The 11725-nt window shown below is 57.7% G+C and overlaps 1 protein-coding gene across 1 annotated transcript; it reads left to right on the forward strand.

The window, feature by feature from the left end:
* The first annotated feature begins 223 nt into the window (after window positions 1-223).
* LGALS3BP (galectin 3 binding protein) lies at window positions 224-8497 on the forward strand. Its single transcript, XM_007462357.1, has 6 exons — window positions 224-319; window positions 491-566; window positions 1630-1821; window positions 2267-2398; window positions 4685-4937; window positions 7465-8497. The coding sequence occupies exons 1-6, from the start codon at window positions 224-226 to the stop codon at window positions 8495-8497; spliced, it is 1782 nt and encodes a 593-aa protein (XP_007462419.1).
* The last annotated feature ends 3228 nt before the right edge of the window (window positions 8498-11725 follow it).

Here is an 11725-nt window from a genome sequence, read left to right on the forward strand (position 1 = left end):
CCCTCCCTTCCTGGGCTCACTTGGTCCAGAACCCACAGAATGTTCTCCGTCTGCTGCAGACCTCAGGGCACCCCCTCAGGGCTCCATTGACTGAAGACAAAGCTCCATCCTGAGCAGGGCTCCCCAGGCCCTCCCAATCTGGGCCCCTCACCCCCTGCCTTCTCCCTCCCCACCCTCCCCACCCATCCCCCCGACAGCCACGCCTAGGGCCTAGCTTTCTGAGATGGGCTCCTGTTCCCACTGTTCTCGCTGCCCAGAGACCCCCCCACCTTCCTCTGGGCAGGTCTTCCTCGTCCTCGGAGGACCACCTTCAGATGAAGTAAGGGGCCCCCACCGGGCGCTCCCCAGGCTCCCGGCTCTGAAGGTGCAGGCCCTGCACCCACCGGCCGCCCTCCGTGAGCAGGGTCCAAAGGCTGGGTGGGCACACCGGCCCTGGTGCCAAGGGCTTTCCAGCTCCGCCGTCTCACTCGGCTTCCTCCTTTCGCTGCAGGACATGGGGCTCCCAGGCAAGGCCATGGCCCCCCTGCGGCTCCTGTGGATGTGGCTGCTGGTCGCGGGGATTCAAGGTGAGTGGGGCCCCGGAGATTTGGAAAGCAGCATCTGTGAAGCTGCTGCTCCCTTGCTCTGCGGGGTCAGCCCCCTCTTTGCAGAAAGTCAGGGCAATGTTTTGCCCAGTGCCTGGGTGACGGGAGTCAGCCCAGGTCTTCTCTCCTGCTTGAAGCCCCGGGTGTCCCAAGTCAAGGCTTGTATGTTTCGGTGGGGGGATGCCAAGGGAGTCACCATTTCACCCGGTGGGAACCAGAGGGACCCGGCAGGAGGGGCCCACAGATTGGCCAAACCCTGGGGGACCCGAGGCCAGTGCCCTTTGGACACAGTCAGACTTCCAGAGTCCTGGACGGCTGTCCTCACCCTTCACACTTCGAGGCCCTTCCTCATCCTGGTGACCCCACAGAGGCCTGTTGCTCCCCCATCTGAGAAGTGCCCTTTGACACAGCGCCCAGCTCCTGCCTGACCCTGTCGGCTCCGGTGGGGGCTGAGGTGAGGCTGGGCAGGGGAGGTCAGCGGGCCGAGTCCCAGAGGAACAGGTGTAGGGCCAGGACCCCGCTTCCTCTCCTTGCCTGGCACACTCTGCCTGAGTTCCGGGGCGCCCTGGGCCTGCTTGCCCCTGGCGTTCCCGCACGCCCCTTCCAGCAGTCCTCGCTGTGGTGCCCGGGCTGCACCCCATGCCCCAGACACCCCCAGTGGGGTCAGTGTGGGCCCCCGCCCCATGCCCCATTCTTTCCTTGGGGTCCTGCCACCCTACTCTCAGGTGGCACTGGGCGCCCCTCTGACCCTCCTCTATCAATGAAGGGTTCAGACCTCAGAGACAAGAAAGGTGGCGTCTACCCTCACTGTGTTTATGGGGGGCGGTCTATGTGTACTTTCCACTCCTCCCCGGGGGGTGATCCCCTCGAGGATGGATGGGGTCTTCAAAGCTAACGATCCAGGGGTCACCCCCTAGTGGGGGTGCCCCCGTGAAAGCACATGACCCCCGAGGAGGGTGGGGCGGCCATGCTGCTGCCCTGGGTTGGAGGCCCAGCACACGGCTTTCATCCTTGCTGACCTCTGCTCTCCCTCGGGAGCTTGCAGGTGTGAAAGACGGTGACATGCGGCTGGCTGACGGGGACACCGCCAACGAGGGCCGCGTGGAGATCTACTACAGCGGCCAGTGGGGGACGGTGTGTGACAACCTGTGGGACCTGACAGATGCCAGCGTTGTCTGCCGAGCCCTGGGCTTCAAGAATGCCACCGAGGCTCTAGGCAGAGCCACCTTCGGGCCAGGTAACCTGCGGTTCCCCAGGTCCTCCAAAGCTGGACGCGCTGCTAAGTAACCAGGCCCGGGAAGGGATCGTACCTAAGGCGGGCAAATGGCGTTCCCGCCAGCTCAGTGCTGGCAGAGGTTTCAAAGGGGCCGAAGCCCCACGCTGGCTGAGCGCTGGCGGCCGTGTCCTCCAGCCCAGTGGCTCCACTCCGGGATTTACCTTCTTGAAACAGTTTCCCCCCAAAAGAAAAGTCTGTGTGTCTGTGTGCGGTGCCTGTGATTCAAAAAAGGGAAATCATCCAAATATTCAGAGACGGGTAGACGCATAAATTACGGTATAATAATTTGATATCTACGAGGCAGACAGACCTTGTGGGAGCAAAGCTAGTTCATGGTATGACGTTACAAGAGCCCCGAGAGCCCCAGCTCCCCCTCCAGGCTCTGTCGTCCTTGCTATGCCACCAGGAAGGGGCCCTGTCATGCTGGACGAGGTGCAGTGCACAGGGACAGAGCCCTCGCTGGCCAACTGCACATCCCTGGGCTGGATGAAGAGCAACTGCAGACATGACAAGGACGCCGGCGTGATCTGCACCAACGGTGAGCGGGGGCGGGGGGGCGTGCCCCATCCTGAGCCCCAGGGCCCTCCCTGTCCCCCCCGCCCAAGAGCTGCCACGGAGGCCCGAGCCCTGGATCCCAGGGATGGTGGTCACGCCGGCTCCCCACCCCTCCACGCGGATCACACACCTCCCCGTGCAAATGTTTGCAGGTGGTGCCTGCTTTCCAGGAGGGGCGGGAAAGGCCCAGTTCCCACCACCTCACAGCAACAGATCCCCACTTCCTTACTGCCTCCCCCCGCCCACCGCCCCGACCGGAGCCGCTCAGAAATGCTCCATTTAACCCGATTCTCGGGCAATGAGCCACATTCCAAATACAGGCACACCTCGGAGATATCTCAGGTTCGGTTCCAAACCACTGAAAGCGAGTATCACAGTAAAGCGAGTCACAGGAATTTTTGAGTTTCCCAGTGCCTGTAAAAGTTATGTTTACACTATACCGTAGTCTACTGAGTGTGCAATAGTATTATGTCTAAAGAAACAATGTACACACTAAAATATTGAATCACTATGTTGTACACCTGAAATTAATACATTGTAAACCAACTATGTTTCAATTAAATAAATAAGCAAGCACACTTAGTTGGAGGCAGAGCTAGAACTGGAGCAAAGATTTTCTGACCCTAGTCCAGAGTTCTAGGTCACTCCTGCGAGAGAGAAAGCAGCTGTCACCGGGTGCAGGCTCCTGGCCCAGCAGCGCCCCCTCCCTGTGATGGGGGGAGGTGCGGGGAGACTGACACCCGTGCTCAGCTGTACAGGGGCAAGGCCTTGTCGCATTAAGAAAGGATTGAAGCTGAAGAGTTTCAGATAAAATAAATATGCATATTTTCTCTCTTTTTTTTTGTAGAGAACAAATTTAAAGACTAGCCAGTTCTAAATATAATAGATCGATGGCATAAAATCAGTGAACCAGAAAAGCTATCGATGAAAAAAAAAACACTCTACACACCTTAATTTTTAAAAGAATAATGTACATACCTTAATTAAACAATACTTTATTGCTAGAAAATGCTAACCACCATCTGAGCCTTCAACAAGTCATAATCTTTTTCCAATAGTAACATCAAAGGTGACTGAGAATTACCAAAATGTGACACAGAGACGCAAAGTGAGCAAATGCCGTTGGGAAAAAAAAAATGGTGTAGCTCAAGGCACAGTTGCCAGAACTTTCAGTTTCAGAGAAACGCGGCATCTGTGAAGCACATTAACACGAGGTGCCTGTGCACCCCGTGTCTACACGCTGCAGCCTTATCTCTCGAAACGCCAGCCTTTCGTTTCTGCTAGTTCGCATTCCAAAACATATTACAGCACACCCCCGAACCGGCCTTAGACAGCGTGCTGAACGTGCTTTAGACATTTCTTGGGGGCAGAAAGGCCTGATTGCAAACAGCCCCAGCCCTGCCCTCTCCCTAGTGCCATCCGACGTTCTAAAGGGACCAAGGCTGCCCCGCAGTTTTGAGTCCTCGGGTCCCGGTTTTATCTCGTCTCTCGTGACCACTCCTCCTTCCCCCCCGACTCGCACAGGGAGCGCGGGGCACGTGCAGGAGACACACCTGGGCCGTGGGGCCGGGGTGCAAGGCAGGAAGCAGCCCTGGCCTGGTGGGGAGCCCCGGGGTGAGAGTAAAGGAGAGTTTGGGGTGCAGGGAGGAATGGGGGGGCTGAACCCACCTGGTTTAATTGTCAGAATTGATTCAAACCTGTTTGTGGCAAAGAAAAAACAGATGGAATTTAATTCCCTGCTAAGCTTTGGGAGGGGCCAGGAGAGGCAGTGCGTCACCCCCAAACCACCCTGGGGGCTTCAAGTAGCTTCTCTAGGCCTCGGTCCCCTGAAGGAGGCTGCTGAGAACCTCAAAACTCTAAATAGGGTTGCCATGAGACCCTCCCTCTTCAGACCAAACCAGGCAGGAGGTTTGGGTTTTAAAAGGTCATATCTGGGTGAGTGGTTGATTGGGATGGGGCCCCAGGCTCTGGAAGTCAGCGCCTCCAAAACACCCACCTGGATGTGCTGTCTGAATCTGGGGGAGGCAGATGAGCTAAGTAGGGGTGTTTGATGGAGCGGGGGCTCTGGGCCACAGAGGGCAACAGCACCCTGTCTTCCAGGGCTGTTCTTTCCTTGCCTCCCCAGGAGCCTTTCTGAGTGGATAAGGCAGGAGCGGGGCCACGATTTAAGGGAAGAAACTGACTCCAGGAAGCAAAAGTGTTTTCAGGTCACAAAGGAAGCAAGTGCCAGGGCCCCTCCTAACACGGCACGCTCCCTTATACCTCTTAGAAACCAGAGGCATCCACACCTTCGACCTGTCCAGCGAGCTCCCCGCAGCTCTAGAGCAGATCTTTGAGAGCCAAAAGGGCTGTGACCTGTTCATCAGGGTGAAGACGAAGGAGGAGGATGAGCTGGGCATCTGTGCCCACAAGCTGATCCTGTCCACCAACCCCGAGGCACACGGCCTGTGGAAGGAGCCGAGCAGCAGGGTCACCATGGAGGTGGATACCGAGTGTGTGCCTGTCGTCAGAGACTTTATCAAGTGAGTGTCCTCGGGGCCGGGGGCTAGGGACTGGGCAGCATCCCCTCCAAGGCAAACCGCAGGGATGAGGGATGAGGCACCGACAGCAGCCATGCTTGGGTGAACACACTTGTTCACACTTGTGTGCACACACACTCACACATTTGCCTTCACAGCCACGCATCCTCACATTCACACGCACATTCTTATGCATTCTTTCTGCAGGGGTTGTGAGAGATGGGCCAGCACACACGCACACACACACGCACACACGCGCACACACACGCACGCACACCCCTGTCTCTCAGGTGTCATAAGCATCCAGGAAACAACCATCAAAGGATTCTCCCTCTTCTCACCTGACTGATCTGCTCACTCGAAAATTTTTTTAAAAAACCCAAATCCGAATCTGTTGCTGGAGAAAAGTGGGGGGAAGCCCTCAGGCGGGGCAGCCCAGTCCTCGGGTCTAACCAGCGGGCCGGCCACGCTCAGGAGCCCGTCTCCCAGATGAGAATGGGCCCCGAGGGGCGGCCCCTTCCCCCCAGACCACCCTGCTGGGGGCCACTCTGTCCCCACCCGAGGGCCCTCCCGGGGGGCTGGTGTTCTGAGAGCATCGATTTGAAAAAAGAACCACGTCTGTGAAAGCTGTTCTCTCTCGTGACCCAAAGCTGTAGGTAGCTGAAAGTGACATTTAAGAGAAAACAACAAATGGCAGTTAAAACAGATTAAAGTGGTTTCTTTTCAGCCAAGGACAATATAAGAACTTGGCAGCCATCCTGTGCCCCTCGTAGCGGGACTGATATCTGTAATGTGTTTGCGCCTATCCCCAGCTTCCCAGCCCCAGCTGGAGTCACCGCCCTTGGTCAGAGTTCAGTGATTTTCTGGACTGTCTGGCCATGTGCTCCGGCTCTCTCTCCCTGTCTCATTCTGTCTCTCTGTCTCCCTGTGTCTCTCTCTGTCTCTGTCTCTCCCTCCCTCTCTCTCTCTTCCTTTCTCTCTGCCCCTGTCTCTCTCCCTCCCCTAAGGCAGAGAGGCTGCAGTGAGCCCCGTCCAGGCCCCAGAAAGCCTCAGAAGACCCCTGCTCACTGCGGCTGCCCCGCACGCTCCCCTTCCCTCTGCCCAGTGGTCCCCACACGGCACCTGCTGTTCAGAGCCTTCTGTCAGTAATCCGGCTTCTCACCAGTTTCTGGGGTCTCTGGGGGGTCACTAACACCCCAGGGCCTTTGGTCTTTTTTCTACCTTTCAGGATGTTTTCTTCCCTGATGGTGGGGCAGGGCCAAAGGGCTGATTGCGACCCCCTGTCCCCAGCCACTCGGGTGCCCGCCTGAAGCTGAGGGTGGCCAGTGTGCCCAGACCGGGGAGAGCCAGCCGGCTGGGGCGTCACCGGGTGGGAGCTGCACAGCTCCCAGCGGCTGGCAACCATCCCTCTCTGGCCCCAAAGCGAGATTAAGAGGTGGTGACAGAAACATTCTGCGGTTTCCTTGCTCCCTTTGTCAATGGCCATCTGCGGGGCCCTCGGTGGCACCCCTTGCCTGTGAGAGAGGCAGTGCCCCATCCGCTGTCCGGGTGCTGCCCAGGGCGGAGGTTCCTGGGCTCAGGCCACCACCAGGCAGATACCCAGCTATGGGCGACGGGCCAGAGGGTGCAGATGCCCTTTTTTGCCCCAGAGTTCACGGTCAGCAGCAGGATCACGTGATGTGTTGAGTGCACGAGGGCAGAGAGGGCGGGAGGAGGGCGGGCCCACCTCTGCCACCGGCACTGGACACTGTGGGGTCCCAGCTCTGCTCTGGGCGCTCCCAGCTCCATGTTCAGGTGACAGGGTAGCCACCAAGTCCGCTGCTCCCTGGAAGGCTCAGCGTTCGAGAGAAGCCATGGGGAGAGTTTGGCTCTTCCCAAAGCAGGACCCCACTCACCATGTCCCAGGAGACAGCAGCCACAGCCTATCGTTTCCCCTCCCAGCAGGCTCCCTCCTCACGCGTCTTCATGCAGCAAAGGGCTTCCTGGTGGCTCACTGAGTTACATGGCAGATGGCACAGACTGGGTGCCGCCCGTGGGGCTCACGGCTGGTGGGGAAGGCAGATAGCAGGTGGCCAGCGGCGATGCCTATGTCACGGGAACACCAGACAGGTGCTGGAGTCAGAGGGGTGCCCAAGGGCACCCAGTGGGGGCCCGAAGGGGTCTGGTCAGGTGCGTGACGGTGGGAAGGGAAGGGCAGGGCAACGCTGATGCCCGGGATGGCCGGCAGGCCCTGGCACCCAGGGTCCGGCCCGTGAGGACGATGGTGATGGTGGAGGAGGTGGTGGGACCACCTCCCTCATGGATGAGGATGAAGCAACATCCTCAAAGAGCCTGGGATCCGCCCACACCTGGCTCTAAGCAAACGGGAGCTTGGAATGTGCGTTGACCCAGGAGATAAATCAGGGGGCTCTGAATGCCCCTTGAAATAGCACCGCGGGTGTCAGCGGTCAATAGCACACGTGCACCAGGGCACACCTGTTGTCCTGCGGGGCAGGAGTATCTCCAGGCATCAGCCCTTGTCTCCCCGCAGGTACCTCTACTCCCGGAGGATCGACGTCTCTCTGTCGTCAGTGAAATGCTTGCACAAGCTCGCCTCTGCCTCCGGGGCCAAGCGGCTGCAGAGCTACTGCGGGCACCTCTTTGCCATCCTCCTCCCCCAGGACCCCTCTTTCCGGACGGCCCTGGACCTCTATGCCTATGCCCTGGCCACCCGGGACCCCGTGCTGGAGAAGATCTGCGTGCAGTTCCTGGCCTGGAACTTCGGGGCCCTGACGCAGGCCGAGGCCTGGCCGAGCGTCCCCACGGCCGTGCTCCAAGACCTGCTCTCCAGGAGCGAGCTGGTCACTCCCAGCGAGCTGGCCGTGCTGCTGGCCTTGGATGAATGGAGCCGGGAGAGGCGCATGTCCCGCGGGGAGGTGGAGGGCTTGGTGGAGAGGGTGCGGTTCCCCATGATACCGCCCAGGGACCTATTCACGCTGCAGTTTAACCTGTCCCTGTACTGGAGTCACGAGGCGCTCTTCCAGAAGAAGATGCTGCAGGCCCTGGAGTTCCACACCGTGCCCTTCGAGCTGCTGGCTCAGTACAGGGGCCTGAACCTCACCGAGGACACCTACCAGCCCCGGCTTTACACCTCGCCCACGTGGAGCGCCTCCGTGATGGGTTCCAGTTACAACCCCTACCGGTCCTTCCAGACGCCCCAGCACCCCAGCTTCCTCTTCCAGGCCAGCTCAGTCTCCTGGTCTTTAGTCTACCTCCCCACCATCCAGAGCTGCTGGAACTATGGGTTCTCGTGCTCCTCTGACGACCCCCCACTCCTGGCCCTCTCCAAGTCTAGCTACTCCAGTCCCACCATCGGTTATGAAAACAAGGCCCTGATGCTCTGTGGGAGAAACTTCGTGGCGGACGTCACCAACTTCGAGGGCTGGAAGGCCCTGATCCCCAGCGCCCTGGGCACCAACAGCTCCAGGAGTGCTTCCTTCTTCCCCTGCCCGGCAGGGTCCTTCAGCACCTTCCAAGTTGTCATCCGTCCCTTCTACCTGACCAACTCCACAGGTGTGGACTAGACCCGAGGCTGGGGGAGCCAGGGTGGCAGGAGCGCCCGGAGGCTGGGCACCTCCCATCCTTCACCTCCTCTCTGCAACCATCTCCAACCACCAGCCACCAGATGCCCCCCCCCCCCGGCATCCGTTAATCTCTCTGAGCTTAAAGAAATTACTGGAAGGTTTCAACTAGTGCAGTCCACAAACCGAGAACTCCCACTTCCCACTGCCCAGCTGGTTTGTCGGGAAGCAACAAGATATGAACAAGGAGCTGTCGGGTCTCCTACCCGGCCTTTCACTCCGCCCTCTGCTGTCCCTTATCTGAGATCATTAAAATTGCACCGTGGGGGCTTCCCTGGTGGCGCAGTGGTTGAGAATCTGCCTGCTAACGCAGGGGTCACGTGTTCGAGCCCTGGTCCGGGAGGATCCCACATGCCACAGAGCAACTAAGCTTGTGAGCCACAACTACTGAGCCTGCACGCCAAGAGCCTGTGCTCCACAACAAGAGAAGCCACCGCAACGAGAAGTCCGGGCACCACAACAAAGAGTAGCCCCCGCTTGCCGCAACTGGAGAAAGCCTGTGCACAGCAACGAAGACCCAACGCAGCCAAAAATAAATAAATAAATTTATATTAAAAAAAAAATGCCCTGTGGTTCCCAAGTTCTCTTGTTCATGCAGAAAGAGTTGTTGAGTCCACTGGGTGTTCGGACATTGGGTGTGCTGGGCCCTGGGGTCCAGTGAATGAGCAGACCCAGTCCTTTCCGTGTGAAGCTGCAGTCTTGTGGGTGAGACAGGTGATCACAAGTAAAACACTTGGGGTAAATACAAGCTGGAATAACAGGTGATGGAAACCAGAGGGTGGCAGGGGGAGGCATAGGCTGGAGCTACTTTAGTGGATCTCAGTGGAGAAATGAAAAGTGCCGGGCAGCAGATGTGGGGGAAATGGGAGGAGGGTGTGTTCCAGGTAGAAGGAACAGCACGTGCTTGGAATCTTCTCTCCATCAATCCTTGCACATGTGCACAGGGATGGGGGCAGAGATTCTCATCTCAGCGTTGTTTGTAAAAATGGAAATTTGCAAAGAACCTTAAAAGGCCACCAACAGAGTGCTTGACCACAAATAAAAGACACCCACGATGGGGTGGTCAGGCAGAAGGATGTACTAGAAAGATACAAGAAGACCCACAGAATCTAGGCCAAGGCGGGAGGGACCGGGCCTGGGGTTCCGTGGGTACATCCCGTTAGAATGCTATCACCGGGTTCGGGGTGCTGGAGGCTGCCCCTACCAGAGCAGGGCAGGAATTCTAAACTCTCCCTGCTTCTTTGTGATGCACACTCCAGGCACCGGGCCCCAGTGGAAGCATCTGGTTGGCCAGGCTCAGGCCATGTGCCCTCCACTCTCAGCCAGGGTCTGAGAGAACAAGTGTCTGGACTGTTTTGGCCTCGAGGAGGGAGGCGGCACAAGGCTCACCCAATGGGAGGGAGGTTCACAGGCTGGGCAGCCAAGACACAGCCGTCCCCACCACACACTCCTCTTCCCCAGCGGCCCTGCGAAAACACAAGCAGGCACACAAAGCCTCCACCTGATCCCACACAGCCTCACCCTTTCCCAAAAGTGCCCCCAGGCCCCTCAGGCTCCAGGCCCACCATCTTGGCCACCTCTGTAGCGGTCCTTTGACATTTTAAAAATCTATGACTTTAAATCACACCGTTGACCATTGCCATCACCACTCTCAGCCACATCAGCACGTAAAGGAAGACAGAAAGGAAATATTCATTATCAATGTGCACCAGACACACACAGGGGAATGCTGTCCTCGCTGTAGCAATGAGTCAAGAGACTACAGCATCTCCTCTCTCCTACCCACTCCGTGGACCTCTGCCCACAGACAGCACCTCGGCAGTGAAGGTACAGGCCTGGTCAGATAACCAGAACCTTCCAGAGAGCTCAAGGCCCTGGTGGATCCTGGCTGTAAGGACATCTACAGCCCCACATTGAGCCATTGGATCCGGCAGTTTGAGGAGACACCCGAGAAATCACTGAGTTCCTTCCATCCTCCTTGTGGGCTTTTGAGTGGCGGACCTGTCCCCCTGACGATCGGGGCCCACCAGCCCAGGGCAGGCCTCCTGCTTTCTTTCTGCATGCATTTGCCCGAGCACATGAGTGGTCCCACAGGCCAGATGCTGCTCTCAGCTTCTGGTCAATGCAGCGTGGAGGTGTCTCTTGGTGGAAACATTCCTCTCATAGGTATAAAACCTCTAAAGCAGCAGAGCCCAGAGTTAGGGGGACCAGAAGCAAAACATCTGCCCCTGGGGGACTTGCTGTCCTGCTTGGCCACCACTGGCTCCCATACTGGGGTTCCAGGTCAGGGAGAACCACACACTGGCCGTGAGCCCAGTGTGTGCCACAGACTGGAGGACAGGGTTGGGTTTTTGTTTGGGGTTGTTTTGTTTTGTTTTGTTTTGCTTTGTTTGGCAGTAAATGATAAAAGAATTCGTTAAGGAATCTGGAAGTAGGTTGATTCCAGGATTGGCTAATGGGCTGTTGACCTGTCCTCAGACCCAGGTTCTTCCATCTTTTGTCATGGAAGAATTCCCAAACCAATTCCGTGTCATGGGCTACTCATACGAGAGTGAGTCCCTGGGCCTCAGCACCTGCATCACCTGGGGGCAGCCATCCAGGCACCATGCTGTTTGGTGAGTCCAGGGTTGGTAGCACTAAGGCAGACTGATGAGTGGGGAGGACCAGTCCAAATCTAGTTCAACGTTGATTCCTTGGATGGAGGGCGTTGATACCTCGGGGCAAGCTGCCTCTTGCTCTGACTCCAGCCTTTTTGGGTCACGTGTCACCTCAAATGTCCAGAGGTGGTACCCTTTTCTAAGTGGCCAGGGCCACCTGTCTTCAATTCGGCCCAGGGCGATGGCTGTGGCATGGTGAGATGGCAGGAGGTGGGCCCAGAATCAGAGAGCTGATGTGGTCCCGAGGCAGGTCGTACGTGTGCGTGTGTGTGTGCGTATCCACACATGAGAGAGAGAGAGAACTGCTCCCAACAACGGCTGCATTCCACTTGCTGGGCTATAACACTTTGCTCCGATCAGGCCGTGTCTGGAACAGAAGGGCCTATTGGGATCTCCACCTGGTCTAGTTCAGGATTATCTACAAACCAAGTGTTCACGAGAGCCCGTGAAGCCTTTCCCGGGAGCTGTCGGTCACCTGGTTAATGGCCCGGAGGAAGGTTGTCAGTACCACACG

This window comes from Lipotes vexillifer, unplaced genomic scaffold (assembly GCF_000442215.2).
Source record: "Lipotes vexillifer unplaced genomic scaffold, Lipotes_vexillifer_v1.1 scaffold1691, whole genome shotgun sequence".
Lineage (NCBI taxonomy): Eukaryota > Metazoa > Chordata > Mammalia > Artiodactyla > Lipotidae > Lipotes > Lipotes vexillifer.